This window comes from Strigops habroptila, chromosome 1, assembly GCF_004027225.2.
Source record: "Strigops habroptila isolate Jane chromosome 1, bStrHab1.2.pri, whole genome shotgun sequence".
NCBI classification, from domain to species: Eukaryota; Metazoa; Chordata; class Aves; order Psittaciformes; family Psittacidae; genus Strigops; species Strigops habroptila.
In genome coordinates this window covers 40,863-62,427 of record NC_044277.2, presented here as the reverse complement: position 1 = coordinate 62,427, position 21,565 = coordinate 40,863, and the positions used below count along the sequence as shown (strand labels likewise).

General features: G+C 44.3%; 1 protein-coding gene across 2 annotated transcripts in view; it reads right to left on the bottom strand.

The window, feature by feature from the left end:
• MAPK15 (mitogen-activated protein kinase 15) overlaps positions 1-20,743 on the bottom strand; it is a 29,627-nt gene extending 8,884 nt beyond the window's left edge. Inside the window, exons 1-12 of one of the 2 annotated variants that reach the window (XR_003990087.1) lie at positions 20,507-20,729; positions 17,395-17,493; positions 16,938-16,967; positions 14,701-14,791; positions 14,053-14,183; positions 13,731-13,894; positions 12,683-12,822; positions 9,807-9,864; positions 7,955-8,092; positions 7,075-7,180; positions 6,012-6,309; positions 5,414-5,565 (exon numbers count right to left, since the gene is read on the bottom strand). Coding sequence is in view for 1 of the 2 variants with exons in the window: in XM_030476561.2 (XP_030332421.1) it covers positions 5,414-5,565; positions 6,012-6,309; positions 7,075-7,180; positions 7,955-8,092; positions 9,807-9,864; positions 12,683-12,822; positions 13,731-13,894; positions 14,053-14,183; positions 14,701-14,791; positions 16,938-16,967; positions 17,395-17,493; positions 20,507-20,575 (1,476 nt within the window). In the remaining variant the exon portion in view is untranslated. Of the gene's footprint in view, positions 1-5,413; positions 5,566-6,011; positions 6,310-7,074; positions 7,181-7,954; positions 8,093-9,806; positions 9,865-12,682; positions 12,823-13,730; positions 13,895-14,052; positions 14,184-14,700; positions 14,792-16,937; positions 16,968-17,394; positions 17,494-20,506 lie in introns of both variants that reach the window. The other variant, XM_030476561.2, reaches the window with a different exon arrangement.
• Positions 20,744-21,565: the final 822 nt, after the last annotated feature.

The window sequence follows — 21,565 nt, the reverse complement described above, 5'->3', positions numbered from 1 at the left end:
ACTGTTTTGCAAGATCAAGAACAGGATGGTGAGAAGGATGTGAGGCAGAAGGCCTTAAGAATGGGTGTATCATGAACTAGTGGCACTGGAGCAAGACAAACTAATCCTGCACTGCAGCAGTATTCTTTTGTGGGGATGCGAGAAAGTCCCACGACACAAAAGTCAATCTTCAGTGTCACAGAAAGGGTAGTCTGTGGTGTCTCCTTCCATATTCTTCCTCTGCCATAAGCTTCCTCTGATCACCTTGTGTTGGCTAGCCTCCTTGAGCTAGGCAGCAGACAACTAGCTCAGGAAAGAGAAAGGGCAGGTGTAAGGAGGTCGTGTAAGAACCCAATGAGCTTAAGAACTTTCACATGGAAGTGGGACCAAGAACAAGGAAAAAGGAGAAGCAGGGAGGACAGGACTGAAACTGACACTGTTCAGCAGCAGCAATTCATTAGGTTGATTCCAGAGGCAGTGTGTATTCTCCAGCTAAGTTTAGAATATCCCACAGTCTCAATTTGGTTAAAAAAGAATTTGCTACCTACACACTTTGGACAGGACAAGCCATCGCTGAAGATATGTAAAAGCAACTGATCTGTGATTCTCAAAGTCAAAGGGAGTTTTTGGTGCTGCTCACAGTCTGAACAATGCGATAACCACTTGTCTGAAGTGGTAACACTGAAACTAGAATGCAGTCTGAAATTAGCCTATCCTCTAGAAAAAAGGCAGTGGAAAAAAGTCACGTATCTCAGCACATGTCTAAAGATGTTGCACTAGAAACTCAAGATGGGAAAAAGAAGTAGAGGCAGAGGATCTGCAGAGAGATTTTTACTTTGCTTACTGTTAGCTGACATGTATGATCCATTACAGTTAATATTTGTGGGAAAGAAAACCAACAAAAAACCTGCTAATGAGGCAGAGACTGATTTACCAAAGGGCTGTTACTCCATGTTATCTGAAGTACCTAATTCCCATACTGAAATTCAACAGTCATTCACAGAACTCCTGCATAAACCTCCTCTTGCTGCTCAAGTCACAAGCGATAGGGTTGTTTTGAAAGACTGGGGTTAGACTTCAAAATCCAGGAGAAAGTATTTATAAACCCAGACCAGCTGAAGATCAGCATTACACATTCTGAAGAAGTAAGGCCACATCTGTGCACTTGCCATTTCCTGGTGATGCTCATAGATGGTCTTCCTCGTCTTCCTGTCAACACTCTGCCTTATGCACAGAACTTAACTCTGGGTTGTAAAGTTCATAAGCAGACAAAACACCTGAATGTAGGTATTGCAGCACTGAAGACTGCAATATGCAAGTTCCTATCCCCAAGCTCTGCCTGGTGATGGACGAGGAGCCAGCTGAGAGCTTAGGGGTCGGGATTAAGCAGAGGGTAGGGACAGGTGACATAATAGTGAGGGTCTGCTACAGGCTGCCCAACCAGAAAGACCGAGCAGATGAGGCCCTCTATAGACAGATGAGCAGCCTCACATTCATAAGCCATGATTCTCATGGCGAACTTCAACCACCCTGATATGTGGTGGAGGGACAACACAGCAGGACATAGGCAATCCAGGATATTCCTAGAACACACTGAAGATAAATTCCTTCTCCAAGTGTCAGAGGAGCCAACGAGGAGAAGTGCTCTGCTGGACCTTGTTCTCACCAACAAGGATGGGCTGGTGGGGAACGTGAAGCTCGAGGGCAGCCTTGAAATGGTGGAGTACAAGATATTTAGAGCATTGAGGAGGGTGCACAGCAAGCTTGCTGCCCTGGACTTCAGGAAAGGAGACTTCAACCTCTTCAGGGATCTGCTTGGTAGAGTACCATGGGCTAAAGCTCTGGAGGGAAGAGGGGCCCAAGAAAGCTGGTTAACATTCATAGAATCATAGAATAGTTAGGGTTGGAAAGGACCTTAAGATCATCTAGTTCCAACCCCCCGCCATGGGCAGGGACACGTCGCACTAAACCCCGAGGCTCTGTCCAACCTGGCCTTGAACACCGCCAGGGATGGAGCATCCACAACTTCCTTGGGCAACCCATTCCAGTGCCTCACCACCCTCACAGTAAAGAACTTCTTCCTTATATATAATCTAAACTTCCCCTGTTTAAGTTTGGACCCGTTACCCCTCGTCCTACCACTACAGTCCCTAAGGAAGAGTCCCTCCCCAGCATCCTTACAGGCCCCCTTCAGATACTGGAAGGCTGCTATGAGGTCTCCACACAGCCCTCATGGAGACATGAGGAACATGTCCATTCCATTCAAGGAACACCTCCTCCAAGCTCAGGAGCAATGCATCTCAAGTCAGGCAAAAATGCCAGGAGGTCTGTGTGGATGAACAAGCAGCTCCTGGACAAACTCCAGCACAAAAAGGAAGCCTACAGAGGGTGAAAGCAAGGACAAGCAGCCTGGAAGAAATACAGAGAAATTGTTCGAGCAGCCATGGATCAGGTTAGAAAAGCTACAGTCCTGATAAAATTAAATCTGGACAAGGACATCAAGGGCAACAAGAAAAGATTCTATAGGTACACTGATAATAAAAGGAAGACTAGGGAAAACATGGGCCTTCTCTGGAAGGAAACAGGAGCCCTGGTTACCAGAGATATGGAGAAGGCCTTTTCTTTTTGCCTCAGTCTTCATTGGCAAGTGCTCCAGCCACACTGACAAGTGGCAGAAGGCAAAGGCAGGGGCTGGGAGAATGGAAAACCACCCACTCTAGGAGAAGAGCGTGTTCGAGACCATCTAAGGAACCTGAAGGTGCACAAGTCCATGGGACCTGATGAGGTGCATCTGTGGGTCCTTAAGGAACAGACAGATGAAGTGGCAAAGCCACTTCACATTGGATTTGCGAACTTGTAGCACTCTGAAGTTCCCAGGGACAGAAAAGGGAAATATAATCCCCAGTTTTAAAAAGGGAAAAAAGAAATACCTGGGGAACTACAGGCTGGTCAGTCCCTTCCAACCCAAACTATTCTATGAGTCTATGATTCTATATGAATCTAATCCATATCAGAGGCAAGTTATGTCCAGTTATTTCGCCTACTAGCATAAACTCTTCAGTTGGAATCATCAAATTACAGACTTGTTCAGGTTGGAAAAGACCTTTAATGTCATCAAGTCCAACCATTAACCTTACACTGCCAAGGCCACCACTAAACTATGTCCCTAAGTGCCACATCTAAACATTTTTTAAATATGTCCAGGGATGGTGACTCCACCACTGCACTGAGCAGCCTGTTCCAGTGCTTGATAATCCTTTTAGTAAAGAAATTGTTCCTAATCTCCAGCCTAAAACTCCTCTGGCACAACTTGAGGCCGTTTCCTCTTGTCCTATCACTTGTTATTCGGAAGAAGAGACTGACATTTGCCCAGCTACAACCTCCTTTCAGGTAGTTGTTGAGAACAATAACATCTCCCTGAACCCAGTTGTTGAGAACAATAACATCTCCCTGAAAGCTCCTCCAGTTCCAACCCCCTGCCACGGGCAGGGACACCTTCCACTAGAGCAGGTTGCTCCAAGCCCCTGTGTCCAACCTGGCCTTGAACACTGCCAGGGATGGGGCAGCCACAGCTTCTCTGGGCACCCTGTGCCAGTGCCTCAGCACCCTCACAGGGAAGAACTTATTTGTAATATCTAATCTAAACCTCCCCTCTTTCGTTTAAAGCCATTACCCCTTGTCCTATCACTACACGCCCATGTAAAAAGTCCCTCTCCATCTTTCCTGTAGGCCACCTTTAGCTACTGGAAGCTGCTCTAAGATCTTCCTGGAGCCTTCTCGAGGCTGAACAAGCCCAGCTCTCTCTGCACCCTGAATGGGACAGAAACCTTTTACTAGTGATGATCACCACTGTGGCTGAGCCTCAGAACCTCCTCAGCCCATCCCCTCCCAGCACCTCATCCTTTGACTCACAGAAACTTTCACGCCAAGCACAGCATTTAAGATCATTTAAGATTGTCAAGGTCAACCATTAAACTGGTACTGCCAAGTGCACCACTAAACCGTGTCTTTTAAATACCTCCAGGGATGGTGACTCAAACAGTGGCCTGGGCAGCCTATTCCATGCTTGACAACCCTTTCTGCGTAGAATTTTTTCCTAACATCCAGTCTAAACCTCCCCTCGCACAACTTGAGGCCATTTCCTCTTCTCCTATTGCTTGTTATTCGGAAGAAGAGGCTGACATTTGCCCAGCTACAACCTCCTTTCAGGTAGTTGTTGAGAACAATAACATCTCCCTGAACCCACCCTTCTCCAGACTAAACCCTGCCCAGTCCCTCAGCCATTCCTCATCACACTTGTGCTCCAGGCCCTTCACCAGCTCTGTTGCCATTCTCTGGACCCACTCCAGCACCTCAGTGTCTCTCATAGTGAGGGGCCTAGAACTGAACACAGGATTTGAGGTGTGGCCTCACCAGCGCCCAATACAGGGGGACAGTCACTGCCCTGGCCCTGCTGCCACACTGGTCCTCATACAGGCCAGGATGCTGGTGGCTTCTTGGCTGCCTGGGCACAAGCTGCTCATGTTCAGCTCTGTCAATCAGCACCCCCAGGTCCCTTTCCATGAGCAGTTTCCAGCCACTCTTCCCCAAGCCTGGAGTGTTGCATGGGGTTGTTGTGGCCCAAGTGCAGGACCCAGCACTAAGCCTTGCTGAATCTCATCCCACTGGCTTCTGTTCATGGGTCCAGCCTGTCCAGATCAGAAGCAGAGCCTCCTGCCCTCCAGCAGATCAACACTCCCGCCCAGCTTGATGTTGTCTGCAAACTTACTGAGGGTGCCCCCGATTCCCTCATCCAGATCATTGATAAAGAGATTAAACAGAACTGGCCCCAGTCCTGAGCCGGGGGGAACACTACTTGTGGCTGGTGCCAACTGGATTGAACTCCGTTCGCCATCACTCTCTGGGCTTGGCCATCCAGCCAGTTCTTTACCCAGTGAACAGTGAATGAGTTTACCCATTCAAGCCATGAGCAGCCGTTTTCTTCAGGAGAAGGCTGTGGGAAAGGTGTCAAAGGTTTTACTAAAGTCTACTAAAGAAAACATGCAGAGTCTTTGCCTCATCCACTAAGTGGGTCACCTTGTCATAGAAGGTCAGGTTGGTCAAGCAGGATCTGCCCATGCTGAATTAACCCAAGAGTTTTAGCACACTCTTAGCTTTCTATTTAAGGGAACATACTCTATACAAGCCCAACTGCTTTATCAAACTAGGTTACAGGTACCATTTGACTGACATACATAGAAGCAACAAAATTGCAATGCATATCTTTGCCATAAGTAATTTTAACTGATAAAAATATATTAATTTAGTTACGGAGCAGCCTTTCGTTTAAGTATCTTTACAAAGTCGCAAATTAAGATATTTTGTGTCCATATAATTTTGGGCCATAAAAAGTTAAGGTTGTTTTTTTGGGTGTTTTGGTAGGACTGCTACTCACATTGTAAATGTTCTGTACACTTGTAGGAGGTAGCTCAGCATTTGCTTTTGCCCATGTGATTTGTCTCCCGAGTCTCCTGTGGTTGGAGATTCTGGCCTGTTGAGAAAGTGACGCTGAACAGTTCCTGATCAGAGCACCAGAATTTGCATTACCTGCAGCAGAAAAAACCGAAAGTAGGAAAATTATAAGGACACAGAACGCAGTGACTGAGGCAGGGATAGAACATAGAAACTGAGTCAGCCCCTGCAACCTAACTTCATCTCACAAAATATTCAGAATAAAATGAGGCTGTAGTAGCAAACAAAACCAGTTCAAAAGGGCATGGGAAAAGATAACAGCAGCAGCAAAGCAAAGAGAAGACAGAAAGGAACACAGAGTCAAGACTGAGGCAGGAAAGAGCCAAAGAGAATGCCACAAACTCAGAACTCATTCAACTGTGTTTTGATCTTATGTTGTTTTCTTGTCACACTTTCACCCTCTTATTTTGCCATGTAAATTCTCCTTATTTCTTCCCCCCCCCCCAATCTCTTTTCTTCTTTCTTCCCCATAATAATACCTCATGATGGATTACATCCCACTGTAGGAAGACAGTACCTACTTTGAACAGCGGTGTGTGTTATGGGATTGTATACCACATGGATCTTTGATCTCTGACATAAAGGTCTTGATAAATCTTCACTCTGGCCGGATACTTCTGGCTGGATACCAGTTGTAGTTCCAGCATGCACATGCGAAGCTTTTAGAAGAGGTGGTGTTGGTTCTATCTGGCCTTTCTTGGTAGGCAAAATCACAGAAGTGGAGTTTGGAAGCGGCCTAGATTCAGACTGACTTATTTGTATGTTTTCTCTCCGCACTTGCTCCTTTGGACGGCTATTCGATATCTTTTCAAGGATCATCTACAGAAAGGAGAAGTTGGTTAGACTTAACACAGCTACACAGCAGAGGAACAAAACATAAAACCAAACTGCAATTTCTTTCATAGGATAGGTAACAAATATAATTTTAAAATTAATCTAGGGTTGGAAAGAAGATAGTAATAAAATTCTCAGTGGAAAAAAAGAATAGGCTGAAGCATTAAGAAAAAGGGTGAACAGGCAATTTCAATATATCCTGAGAGAGGACACCACTAAATAAAATGGGCATTAGCCTTGGGAAAACAACCTACATGTTCAGAAGGCTAACACTATGCTGTTCCTTATCATCCCTTTCTAGAACTTTGCAAAGCCGATTTTTTAATGGTCAAAGCAACATTCACTCCGATTTGTGCATAATTATTTCTCATCTACCTCTACACACTATTATCTAGCAAAAGAATCCTTGACAAGATTTTGTGTCTTGGCATAGACAATTGGCTCTCAACGTCCTGTAATCAGTCATCCCAAATTTGACACCCTACCGGTAAGATAATTTGAAACTATTCACTTGTTTCTTAGCCTTGTACCTAGATTATGTGGGACCAATCTATTGACATTTAGAATATCTCTTCTACCTGTGCTCCATATTGACTTTACTAATTAATCTCCTCCTGACTCCTAATGCTCTATCACAATAGAATTTATTAATTTTCTTCTACTAAACACCTTAAATGAAGAAAATGACAGCATTCATTAAGCATGTGCAAGTCACTTTGGATTCTGGAAAAATTAAGTAAGCGAAGGTACCTCATATAATTTATTCCGGTATTCTGCCACAGACAGCTGGATATCATCACCTAAAGGAAGAACCACATCATGATCCAGAGAGGGCTCCCTGGCAGGACAGTGAAACCTAAGAAGATGATAACATATAATGTAATTCACTAAGAGCAAAACCAGCACCACAGATCAATAATGTTAAAAAGGATTGTTAAATCATCCAGGGTGACCTCTAGTGTAACCAGGGTTAGAGAAAATGAACAGTTAGGTTTGGGTTGGGTTTTTATTTTTCTATCAGGCATATCAAGAAAACTTGTGCCAAGTGCAGGTCTGTAACGTAGAATCACAGAATCATAGAACAGTTTGGGTTGGAAGTGACCTTAAAAAGATCATCTAGTTCCAACCCCCCTGCCATGGGCAGGGACACCTTCCACTCAACCAGGTAACTGAAAGTGCCATCCAACCTGGCCTTGAACCCTTCCAGGGATGGGGCAGCCACAGCTTCTCTGGGCAACCTGTTCCAGTGTCTCACCACCCTCACAGTAAAGAATTTCTTCCTAATGTTTAAGCTAAATCTACCCTCTTTCAGTTTAAAGCCATTGCCCCTTGCTCTATCACTACCTGCCCTTTTAACTCAGAATGAAGTGGCTAACTCATTTCAAATAATGAAGGAGCCAGAAACAAATCAAATTATCAGCTGTCAGTTATTGCCTGTGCACAAGAGTATATCCATGAGGCAATACTATGTAGCCTACTACCCTGAAACAACTTGACACTTTTCATGCAAGGAGCCAAAAGCTACATAAATGTCTAAGCCAAGCTACTGGAAGGATGTAGTAGAGCTCAAGAACACCCAAATGTCTTCTCAGAAGACATCAGGGAAACTTCACTTTGGCATTACTCTCACCTTTTCACATAAGGATGCTGCAAAGCCTCCTCTGCTGTGAGTCGTTTGTCAGGGTTAAATACTAAAAGTTTCTTCAGAAGATCCAAGGCAGGCAATGGAGTAGAGGATGGTAAAATCTCCTCAAATGTTACTCGCTGCCTAGAAGTCAGAAAACAATGATATAAGCTTCCAGCATCTAATTCACAGTGAAGGCATGAATTAACAGTTCTGGGAATCACATCAAGGGGACACCTGACTCCAGAGTTCACTCACAAACAGTGCCATAACCCTGGAACACTCTGAAGTAGAGGTCTGTGAGTATGGTGAAGTCTTTACCCCCTTGATTAGGTTTGAATGCCTCCCTCCTAGCACTAGGAACCTGCATGACTTGCCTAACTTGCAAGTCTAGTCCTTCTCTTGTTTCAGTGGAAAGAGTGAGAGATATCAGACAGCATCAGACACAGGGGAATAATGAGTTCTCTGGCCAATGAGTCCTTCTTCTGTTCTTTTGAAAGTGCAGGAAGCCCAAATTCCTAACTTGGATGTTTCAGTTCAACTGTTAAAGATCCCATGAATCCTTAGACCACAGAAATATATTTCTGTAGAATGTGCAATGAGAACATGAAGTTTAAAAGTCTGGGTTTGCATTTAGAAATCTTAAATATAATTATTAACATCATGGACATGAGTATATATAATACATTTGAAAAAGCAGTTTTAAAATACAGTTCTTGCTCATATTTTAAATAACTTTGTTACACCATGACAACATTCTTTTAGTTTAGAAAAATGATCCATCACTGAACATAGCATTTGGACTGAGTGGCTCAGAAAAAAATCTTTTTTGTTTTAAAGACTAACATTTTACTTGCCTTTTACCTATTTGGAGCCATCTATCAGAACTCAGCCACTCAACTTTCATATATTTTTTTTGGGGGGGGAGAAGATAACATCCAAAGAGAAGGGCTGTCAAATACAAGTGCATTTCAGGCAGGAGTTAACAGAGAGCTCCAATTGCTGTCTTTCACTACTCAGAGAAGGGTTATAGAAATGAGAATGCTCTTCTCAGATGTGCTGTGGGGGTTGACCCTGGCTAGCAGCTAAGCCACTTGCTGACTTTCCCTTCTCTGCCTTTCGACATGCAGCAGCCCTACAACAGAAGGATTTGCCAAGAGGCTGGGCAAGTGAGAATCACAGAATCAGAGTGGTTAGGGTTGGAAGAGACTTTAAAAACAGAAGTCAGCATGAAAATCCACATGCTGCTCATGTGAACAAGACCTGCTAGAGCTTATGGTTTGAGCCATCCTAAGCTAGACCTATAAAAACATAGCATTCAGAGGACTCACACCACACACAGCTGGGCTATGCATGTTGCAGACTTCTCAATGAGAAGAGATGTCCACCTGGGTACTCAGGACGCATATGAGCAGAGCATACTTAGACACCAGAGAGTAATTTGCTATGGCCATAAGACAGTGTAAGAGCATCAAGTTTACTAATGTTTACTAATGAGGTATGTAATAAATACAGACTGTTGTGTTTGTCTGGGTACATAACTAGATGCTCCAAAAGAACCATGACAGATACCAGGAAAAGAAAATTAATCACAATGACTCAGGATAGGAAAATATTCCAATTTTCAGAAAGTACACATGACAATAGTTTGGAATGCTGGCCCATGGACCCAACCTCGTTTTTGTTTGTTATTCCCAGATTACGTCTTTTTTTTTTTTTTTTTTTAATCTGCAGAGAGCAGAAACCATTTCCACTGGGGAACAGTGGCAGGTGAACTGCAGAACTGCAGCGGAATTTTCTGTCAACATCATACAGCAGATTGCTGACTTCTGAGACAGCGCAAACATAGAAGGCTTACCGGGAACTCATGCGGTTAATAACTGAGGCTCTGTAATCTGACTGCACAGCCAAAATATCTGCAATAGTGAAAAGAATTACTGTCAGTGCCATGAATGTGCACAAGTCCATGAGACTTCATGAAATCCATCTGCGGATCCTGAAGGAGCTGGTGGATGAAGTTGCTAAGCCACTGTCCCTCATATTAGAAAAATCATGGCAGGCAGGTGAAGTTCCTGATGACTGGAAAAAGGGAAACATAATCCCCATTTTCAAGAAGGGAAATATGCAAGACTACAGACCAGTCAGTCTCACCTCTGTGCCTGGCAGGATCATGGAGCAGATTCTCCTGGAAAGCATGCTAAGGCAGATGAAAAACGACGAGGTGGTTGGTGACAGTCAACATGGCTTTACTAAGGGCAAATCCTGCCTGACCAATTTGGTGGCCTTTTATGATGGGGCTATAGAACTGATGGATAGGGACAGAGCAGGTGACATTGTCTACCTGACTTGTGCACAACATCCTTGTCTCTGAACTGGAGAGACATGAATTTGATGGATGGATCATCTGGTGGATAAAGAATTGGCTGGTGGCCGCACGCAGAGTTGTGTTCAACGGCTCAATGTCCAACTGGAGACAGACAACAAACGGTGTCCCTCAGGGGTCAGTGTTGGGACCAATCCTGTTCAACATTTTTGTCGGCAACATGGACAGTGGGATTGAGGCACACTCAGCAAGTTTGCCAATGACACCAAGTTCTGTGGCTCAGTTGATAAGCTGAAGGGATGCCGTCCAGAGTGACCTTGACATGCTTGAGAGGTGGCCAATGCCAATCTCATGAAGTTCAACAAAGCGAAGTGCAGGGTCTTACACCGGAGTCAAGGCAATCCCAGGCACAACTACTGGTTGGACGAAGTGATTCACAGCAGCCCTGCAGAGAAGGACTTGGGGTGTTGGTCGACAAGAAACTGAACCTGAGCCGGGTTCAGTGTGTGCTCACAGCCCAGAAACCAACCGTGTCCTGGGCTGCATCAAAAGCAGCGTGAAGGAGGTGATCCTGCCTGTCTACTCTGCTCTTGTGAGACCCCACTTGGAGCACCGTTTGCAGTTCTGGTGTCCTCAACTTGCTATTAGAGCAAGTCCAGAGGAGGCCACAAGGATGATCAGGGGCCGGAGCACCTCCCATGTGAAGACAGGTTGAGAACACTGGGGCTGTTCAGCCTGGAGAAGAGAAGCTGTATGGAGACTTCAAACCAGCTTCTGGTATCTGGAGGGGGCCTACAAGGATACCGGAGAGGGACTGTTCATCAGGGACTGTAGTGATAGGACAAGGAATGATGGGTTTAAACTGAAACAGGGAAAGTTCAAGTTAGATATAAGGAAGAAGTTCTTCCCTGTGAGGGTGGTGAGGTGCTGGCACAGAGTGCCCAAGGAAGCTGTGGCTGCCCCATCCCCGGCACTGTTCGAGGACAGGTTGGACGGGGCTTGGAGCAACTGGGTCTAGTGGAAGGTGTCCCTGCCCGTGGCAGGGGGTTGGAGCTGGATGAGCTCTAAGGTCCCTTCCAAACCAAAGCGTTCTATGGTTCTATGCTAAGGACTACCAGAGCTACACAGTTTATGAAAGAAAGCAAATATTTGATATTAATGTAGGAAATTATCCTAATAAAACTTGATTGGATATCTTATGGAAGGGGGATGGAATATTTACTTACAAATTCTCTAAGCTGATTTTCTCAGTTCCTATTCATTCTATAAGAGATTTCATAAACTTGCATTCTTATACCCACATATGCAGAAGCATCAAGATATCTGAGGCCAAATGATCTGTCCAGGATCACTTCTGGGACACAAAGAACAATGGATACCAGCTATTGATTTTGTCATCACATCCGCTGGGGTTCTTTTTGACTGGTGATAATGAACGATTTGCTGAACACATCTGTCATACTCTCAAAGAGTCAACAGTTGCTATGGAATGCTTTTTGCTTCAGAATCTTGCTGCTTTGGTCCCCATAAAACTCTAGGCAAAGTTGCTGCTAGTAGATTGGGTTTCCTTGTTTGCAATAATGTTTTGAACAACTGTCTCTTTTCACTTTTTTGACTAAAAGAAGAAGAAATTGTGCCTCTGACATGCTGCCACGTTGAAGCCATTGTCCTGTGGTAAAGACACAGGACCTTCTGCTAAAGAGCCATTGTCCTCTGGTCTTGTCTTAGAGTGCAGAACTGCTGGTTATGACATTATCGACACGTTCCTTAATTATATTTCTGAGAATAGAATAGCATTTTTTATTTAATAACTGGCTATTCTTCTAACTCCTGTTCTGGTGTTTTCACACACATTTCCATTCATATTTCACCCCCAGCAACCAAATCTCTTAATAAAAACTATAAATAACTTCAAGCTTGAATGGAGTTATCCAACACTGTCATGTCTTTAAACTGAAGGTAGTTATTTTTCTAAAAAAACTATTATTTGCTAGCTCAGTTAGAACATACCAACATGTTGCAAAAGTTCGTAAAGCGTATGGGCTGTTGGACTAGAACTCATAGAAGACATCATAATAATAATCTCTTTTAGATTTAACCTATATTTCTTTCAGCTTTCACTTCGGTGTTTAGATTTCCAGATCAAAAAGTCCAATTTCTCTTTATTATACAAGTCCCCCTGAAGTATGACACTCTGTTTTAAACTGTTATCCTCTTATAGATCTCAAAACTGCTTTGAAGGCCTGGTTCTTGTTTCTCACCCAATCAAGTATTGATTTCATAATTAAGTCTTTAATTTCCTTGGAAAGATGTTAGAATGTCTCAGAAGAGATACTTTCTTCCCTGATCCAGCTGGGCTGCTTCCCTTCACTCTTCATCTCTAAATATTTTTCCCCACAGAAGAGCCCTACCTTCTGGGGATGGGGCAGGAATGACCCTCAAGATCTGCTCTATTTGATTCACTGTTGAAGTTCCAGGAAAAAGAGGTTTCCCAAGTAGCAGCTCTCCCAGAATACAGCCAATGCTCCACATGTCTACACCTTTAGTGTAACTACAAATAAGAACAGAACAGAGTTAGGACAAAGTCAAGCAACTGTTTTTCTGTATCTGGTATTCATATCATCTACCTTAGTTTATTTTGCTAGAAAAACAAGCTTGATGACTCCTTGAATATGAATGCTCACAGGTTTTAACTATAAAGTGAATGAGATTTGAGAATCATGAAACTGGCAAGCATAAAAGGAGATTTATCCTACTAAAAGTCCATTCTAGGAAACCATGAAAGGAAATATATTAAAGGTAAATGCCAGGACAAGGTAATATACACTTTTCATATCAACAGTGAAGATACAAGTTGCTGTTTGGAAACAACTGACTTTTCAGGACATAACGTATGTAGAAAGTAGTCACAATTATTAAGCAAAGTAAATGCCAAAAAATGGGTAAATGACAGTTTGCAAAATATCCACATTTCAAATTTGGGATACTCAGCCAGCCTGTAGGTCTTTTTTTTTGATCAATAAGATGTTGCATGTTTAAGTCAAAAAAAGGACTAGGCCTGACTAGCTGCTGATTTAACATTTGATTACAGGATAGTTTTTGAAGGTCTATCGAAAAATTCTCCATAAATTTGGAAAAGAGAACAAAGGTACTCAACTAAATTCTGCAAAGATGCAGATTTAGAAGGAGGAAGAATAAGTCTAGTAGTGAAAAGGATGACAAACAGATGAGCTGCTAGTGTATGTAAACAGGCAATCTAAGAAGCCAGGAGGGAAATGTACACATAATGAGAGATTTTGCAGAACTGCAGTTTAAATGCATATTGAGAAAGTGAGCTGCTGACATGACATTGCATCTGGTGACATCCAAAATGAAAATATTTAAGCTTTTAGACAGCAGGTTTTCCCAGTGGGAAGAAATTACAGAATGCCATCCCTTCACTCAATATTAAACAGTTACCTCCGAGAGGAAAGTAAGATCTCAGGGGCTCGGTACCAGCGTGTTGCCACATACTCCGTTAGAGTAGGGTTGACCCGGTCCTCATTCATCTGACATAAAGAACGGGCCAGCCCAAAGTCACAAAGTTTGACAAAGCAGTCTGCATCCAGCAAGATATTTGAAGGCTGAATTGAACAAAGGAAAATTAATAAGCTTTTTACTCTCTGGACGGCAGAAGATTATTATCAAGGTTCTTTTATTAGTCTCATTCTTTTAATATTTTTTCCATTTAGTGTTTAACAGAAAACTTGAGCGAAGGATAAATACTGTGACTGAAATATACCTTCTGATCTCTGTGAATAACATTTCCTGAGTGGATGAATTTCGTTGCCTTCAGGAGTTGGTAGAGAATGTAACACTTGTGGATATCTTTCAGCAAATTCCCCTTCTTAATCACAGCATGTAAATCTGTCTCTGTAATATATTACATCAGTAATATATTTACATCAGTAAAGGAATGCAAGTTCCTCAAAGCAAGGCCAGAATAGCCCATCGTCCAAACTGTAATCTTTCAAAGTGCATCCTCAACTGAAGTTAACACTGTAATTACTAATCATACTGCAATCTTTCTGCACTACCAGTCTGACTTGTGGCTGATGCTACAGTAACTGTTCTATTATTGCATCTTTTGTTAAAATAAAATTGCACAATCTTTTCCATATGCAACTCTCCTGTCTCTACAAGCCTTCTAATTTGTTGCTCTCTGCTGTCTTTCCTTCATCTCAACCAGACAGTTCCCATGTAATTATTATTCCTTTTAAAGTCTCACTGTTATTCAAATCCATTCACAACTGATACTTGTTTTGAAAAACGTACTGCTCCTGCTTACATGAATATTCATGTAAATCATCAACATGCTATCAAAGTAGGGAACAAAGATAACTCATGGGAGAGGCTGTATTTAAATGGGTGATTCAATCCTAAGTCTCACCCATGGACTCAAAGATGAGGTAGATGTCCTTGTCATTCTGAGCTCGAATAACATCCAGCAGCTTGATGATATTTGGATGTTCTCCAAATTCCTGCAGAGGGAAGAGACCCAACTGTCAAAAATCATTTGTCTTGCATGTGAACCATAAAAAAGCACAATAACCTATTTAATTTTGTATTTACGCTTGCTCCACAGTATGAAACCAGGCAGGAAATGCAAACAAAAGAAAATCTAGTGTCTTGAGACATGAGTTCGAAAAACCCCTCTACACCATTTGTGAGTAAAATCCAATCATCTTTATGCACCTCAGACTTCCTACTGAACGCAAAGAGTGAGTGAAAACAGAGCAAAGTTGCCATCAACATCCGCAACGAACAAATCCAACCAATTTGAGAGTGGGCTGAAACCCTCCACAGGCTGTCTTGGTTGAGCTGACTGTAACGGGAGAGCAGACAGCAGAGAGACACCTAAATACAGGTACCTTAAACTGTAGGTGAATTCTATCCTCACATTTGCAGACTGACAATATTGTCAAGATAATTTCTTCATTTCCTATAGCTTATTTCAACATGTTTTATTCCCTATACCTATAAGCACTTCTGTGCAGCCAGAGACACTGCAGACACTTCACGATATGCCAACATTTCATGAACTACCCTGTGTATAACATTATAAATAGCTGCACCATAAAATCTATGCTTGTATCTAAAATGAGTGGATTTTTTGTTATTTGAACCAGTAATATTGACTCTTTATCTATTTCCATCACAAATTCAGCTATAAAGACTATCAAAAAGCATAATATTAAGCTACCCCAGTACAGTCTTACAACAGCATAGTATTCCTAGACTCTGAGGCCAGGACAAACATTGGTTATGATGTATAACATCTAGAAAAAACCACAAACCAACACACTCACGTGCAGCAACCCATGAAAATACACTTACAAAGCAGTAATATATATCCAGGTCATCAAACACCCTTGCATTTATTGTGAGGACAATATTCAGAACACACATCCAAATAATCCAAAGAAAATTTTTACCCAAAAGGGATATTTTTCTAGAGATGCATCAGTCTTGACAGTGTTACTTCAGTACTGTTTAAGAACTTACTGTCTTGTCCTGGAACTGATAATGGAAAGTTATGAAAAAGTTTCAATCTATACTAAAAAAATCCTACCTTGAAAAACATCTTGTCAGAGCCAGTCCTACTTATCTTTGCTCAAAGAACAATGCTCTTAATAATGTAATTACCAAAAACAACACTCTAAAATGTGGCCCAAAATGTACCAAATATACCTACAACTATAATGAACAATAAACATAAACCCTGCAAGCACCATAATGACCAGCATATCACATATCACCCAGAAGAGAATCATCAAAATGCCCAGATTCTACATAAGCACTTCTCAATTACAGTAAACTTCATCCAGCCCACCAATGCCCTTATAATAAACATACAGACTGAACTAAGCAATCGTTATGCACAGGAAGGAATTTGCACAGACAAGCAAATTAAGACAAACATCCAGCTACCCATGAAAGAATATTTCTTTTGTCTTTCTCTTTCTCTTTATGATCTCTCAGTCCTGAATCTCAACAAAGAGGTATACAGACCTTCAAAAAACAGGAGCAGGAGACTAAAATTCTTAAATCTATTGAGCATCAAAAGTCATGAAAATAAGGGCTGAATGGCACATTAACATCCCTCACCCCAAATGGCTCATTCTTTCCTTCAGGAGAAATATTCTACTTTTTCTTCTCCCAATTCCTCCTGCACCAATCTACTCCAGAAGTGCTGCACTTTCAGAGATGATCTAACTTACAGGTAATTAACTTTGAAGAAATTGTTCTCATATGTTTTTATCTCTTAAATTTTCAGCTTCCATTTCAGGCTTAAAGAATTAAAGGATTAAAAAGTAAAAAATCTCATCTCTTACCTACTTAAACTTGACAGTCTTAGGAAATACCTCTCCCTATGAGCCCTGCCTTGCTTGTGCCCTTAGAAAATCATAGGTATGATAGCATGTCGTAAAGGAAAAATAAGGCAAACTCTCCATTTCATTCAGGTGGTTTTGCCCAGTCATGGAAAGACTGTTTGCCAAGATGGTACAGAAAAGAAATTAATAGTTGTCAACGCTGATCACTGCATTTTGAAAAACAATGAGAAGAAAATATGTGAACATCAGAGATAATGAAAAATCAGAGAGAAGTGGGGACAATGGACATTACCTGTAGGAACGTAATCTCTCGAAATGTTCTCTAGAAATAAACAACAAACAAGTTTATTATCACCTCAACAAAATGATAGAACAGAGCATAGATTTCTCATCTCTAAAGCAGAGGAAACCTTTCTATGGTAGACAGGCTAGGAAAAACAGTTGCTCACTAGTTACAAGTGTGCTCTCTGCTTAGGCACTATAGCATAACAACATATGGGAGAATTAAATTGCGCAAGTCTATGAAGACACTTTTTCCTCAGGGATATCAAACAGCATTTTGTGGATGCCATCATATACAAAGCTTGACATTTATTGCTCCTTTTTATCCTAATATAGATGTTCACTGGTTTATGACGTGCATAATTGTCAAATAACTAACATCTTTCAGAAACATAAATCCTGAAAATATGTATGAACTCCCACCACATCTTTCATGACATGTTAGAATGATTAGAATGATTTCTCACCTGAGCATCTGTTTTGTTCCTGAAAGCATCAAAAATCTTTTTAACAGCCACTATTTCTCCTGTCTTGCGATCAATTGCTTTCCATACAATGCCATAAGCCTAGAGAGAAAAAGGTACAGATGAACAGTGTACTATGCCATTTAAAGCACAGCTCAGACCTTCAGTGTGGAAGTAGAACATACTCATCAGAAGGACTGAAAGAAGGGGTAATCACCAGCTACCTAGAAGAAAGAGAGATTAGGCCAATGAGCAATAGTTGGTTGAGTCAAGGACTAAGAACAGCTACACTGAGTCCAACCAAAGGTCCACAAAGTAAAGCGTCCTGGTCCTCAAAGCAGCCGACAGCAGATGTACATGCTCAAGAAGTTCAGCAAGGCCATGTGCAAGGTCCTGCACCTGGGTCAGATCAATCCCCAGTATCAATACAAACTGGGGGAGGAATGGGCTGAGAACAACCCTGAGGAGGGGGTACTGGTGGATGAAAAACTGGACATGAGCTGGCAATGTGTGCTTGCAGCCCAGAAAGCCAACTGTATCTTGGGCTGCAAGGAAAGAAGAACCAGGTGATCAGGCCCAGTCAGCATGGGTTACTGTTAGGAAATATGGACTTGTCTCACACCCAATCAAGGAATCACATTACTACCACCTAAGGCTTCCAATACTGGGACTTTGCAGTCCCTTGGTGGTAGGCAGCTTCCGTGGACAGACGAGTGCCGCGTGTTGACTCTAGACACACACGCTCAGACAGACGTTTTCCCTTTTTGCCTCTCTCCTGGGCTTCCCCAAGCAGAGTCTCAGGCAAACTTCAATGAATTCATTCAGTTGGTAGAGCGGTGAGCTACAGCTCGAGCTGGGTGCCTCCAGAGAGGGACCCTGAACAAAGAAATCCCTGGGCAATCATACTTTTACAATCTAAGCTTCCCACTCCTCACATGACAATTCCAATAATAACATTAGGGTCTGGGGTTTTCCTGTTCACTGTGTCTCTTCACTGTTTCAAGGCAGGCTGTTTCTTCTGTTGTCTCTAAGGTTGCAGCTTCTGCTGACAGGGGTAGTGAGCTTCCTGGCTTCCTCATGTACCATCGCAAATGAACTCGGGGGCCTCCTTTTACTTAAGTAGGTAAAAAGCTCAGCATACCTGTATGAAAGTTCACAGCTTGCAGCCTAAGGTTTCAGCACATCTAGCTACTAAGGCTGAGTAAGTTACATTAAGTGACTAACTTCTTTTATTTCTTTACATTTACGACAGGCAGATCCTGCTTGACCAACCTGACCTTCTATGACAAGGTGACCCACTTAGTGGATGAGGCAAAGACTCTGCATGTTTTCTTTAGTAGACTTTAGTAAAACCTTTGACACCTTTCCCACAGCCTTCTCCTGAAGAAAACGGCTGCTCATGGCTTGAATGGGTAAACTCATTCACTGTTCACTGGGTAAAGAACTGGCTGGATGGCCAAGCCCAGAGAGTGATGGCGAACGGAGTTCAATACAGTTGGCACCAGCCACAAGTAGTGTTCCCCCCGGCTCAGGACTGGGGCCAGTTCTGTTTAATCTCTTTATCAATGATCTGGATGAGGGAATCGGGGGCACCCTCAGTAAGTTTGCAGACAACATCAAGCTGGGCGGGAGTGTTGATCTGCTGGAGGGCAGGAGGCTCTGCTTCTGATCTGGACAGGCTGGACTCATGAACAGAAGCCAGTGGGATGAGATTCAGCAAGGCTTAGTGCTGGGTCCTGCACTTGGGCCACAACAACCCCATGCAACACTCCAGGCTTGGGGAAGAGTGGCTGGAAACTGCTCATGGAAAGGGACCTGGGGGTGCTGGTTGACAGAGCTGAACATGAGCAGCTTGTGCCCAGGCAGCCAAGAAGCCACCAGCATCCTGGCCTGTATGAGGACCAGTGTGGCAGCAGGGCCAGGGCAGTGACTGTCCCCCTGTATTGGGCGCTGGTGAGGCCACACCTCAAATCCTGTGTTCAGTTCTAGGCCCCTCACTATGAGAGACACTGAGGTGCTGGAGTGGGTCCAGAGAATGGCAACAGAGCTGGTGAAGGGCCTGGAGCACAAGTGTGATGAGGAATGGCTGAGGGACTGGGCAGGGTTTAGTCTGGAGAAGGGTGGGTTCAGGGAGATGTTATTGTTCTCAACAACTACCTGAAAGGAGGTTGTAGCTGGGCAAATGTCAGCCTCTTCTTCCGAATAACAAGCAATAGGAGAAGAGGAAATGGCCTCAAGTTGTGCGAGGGGAGGTTTAGACTGGATGTTAGGAAAAAATTCTACGCAGAAAGGGTTGTCAAGCATGGAATAGGCTGCCCAGGCCACTGTTTGAGTCACCATCCCTGGAGGTATTTAAAAGACACGGTTTAGTGGTGCACTTGGCAGTACCAGTTTAATGGTTGACCTTGACAATCTTAAATGATCTTAAATGCTGTGCTTGGCGTGAAAGTTTCTGTGAGTCAAAGGATGAGGTGCTGGGAGGGGATGGGCTGAGGAGGTTCTGAGGCTCAGCCACAGTGGTGATCATCACTAGTAAAAGGTTTCTGTCCCATTCAGGGTGCAGAGAGAGCTGGGCTTGTTCAGCCTCGAGAAGGCTCCAGGAAGATCTTAGAGCAGCTTCCAGTAGCTAAAGGTGGCCTACAGGAAAGATGGAGAGGGACTTTTTACATGGGCGTGTAGTGATAGGACAAGGGGTAATGGCTTTAAACGAAAGAGGGGAGGTTTAGATTAGATATTACAAATAAGTTCTTCCCTGTGAGGGTGCTGAGGCACTGGCACAGGGTGCCCAGAGAAGCTGTGGCTGCCCCATCCCTGGCAGTGTTCAAGGCCAGGTTGGACACAGGGGCTTGGAGCAACCTGCTCTAGTGGAAGGTGTCCCTGCCCGTGGCAGGGGGTTGGAACTGGAGGAGCTTTAAGGTTCCTTCCAACCCAAACCAGGCTGGGATTCTAGGATATAAACTCTCAGACCGCCGCCATTAGACGTGGCACAGCTCTGCGGCCTGCGGCAGGGGCCGGGAGACCTCAGACCAAGGCGCCACGGGGACAGGCCCTGCAGGCAGCGCTGGCCTCGCTGCCCGGCTCCCCGAGCTCCCAAGGGCCCCCACTAGGCACTCACCCCCTTGCCCAGGCGCCTCTTGATCTCGTACTTCTGGGAGACGAGCGCCTCCACCTCCGGCGCGATCATGACGGGCGGGCCGAGGCGGGCTGCGGGGGGCGACAGGAGGCGGCAGGCGCCGGGCAGACACCCAGCGCACCGCACCGCGCCGCACCTGCGCCAGGCCACACGCCGCGCTCGCCCTGTTGGTTTTTGCTGCTATGGAAACGGCGCCGCCGCGCAGCGCATGCGCCGAGCAGGCCGAGCCCGCGCAGGCGCACAGTTTGACGTCAGGTGTCTCGCGAGGGGCGGTTGTTGGCGCTCTGGTGGCGTCTCCGGGGCTGGAAGTGCGGGGCGGCCGTTTCCCCCTTTCCCCTTTCCTTCTTTCCCTTTTTCCTCCTTCCCCCACCCACCATGCCGCTTCCCCCTTTCCCCTGCCCCCGCCGGGCGTGAGACTGCTCCGGGGCAGCGCATCCGGTGCCGTCACTTGATAAACTTGGAGCACGCAGGGGGATGCCGGACGTTGCTCTCCGATCGGCACCATTCGAATGCACTGTAAAAAAGTGTTCTGTTTTCAAAAACTCTAGCTCCCACCATCGCTAACGCTGCAGAGCTTCCCGTGCCAGCAGCGTGCTGTGGCAGACACCGAGTCCCATAGCGTCGTTGATGACAAAACTGACCAAATAGACTAGTTAAGTGCAGACTGAAAGCGTGCTGAGCTCTGGGGCCACAGGTCTGTCATCGGTGACGTGAAGTCCAGCTGCAGGTCAGCTGGAGTAGGGTACCCCAGGGATCAACCTCTTTGTTAATCACCTGCATGATGGGCTGCAGTGTAGCGTCAGTGAGTTTGCACCACTTTATGTGAAGGTGGCGGGACACTGGCACAGGGTGCCCAGAGAAGCTGTGGCTGCCGCATCTCTGCAGTGTTCAAGGCCAGGTTGGACGGGGCTTGGAGCAACCTGCTCTAGTGGAAGGTGTCCCTGTCCATGGACAGGGGGCTGGAACTGGATGCTCTTTGAAGGTCCCTTCCAACCCAAACCATTCTACGATTCTACGATACAAACCAGGGAGGAGTAGTTG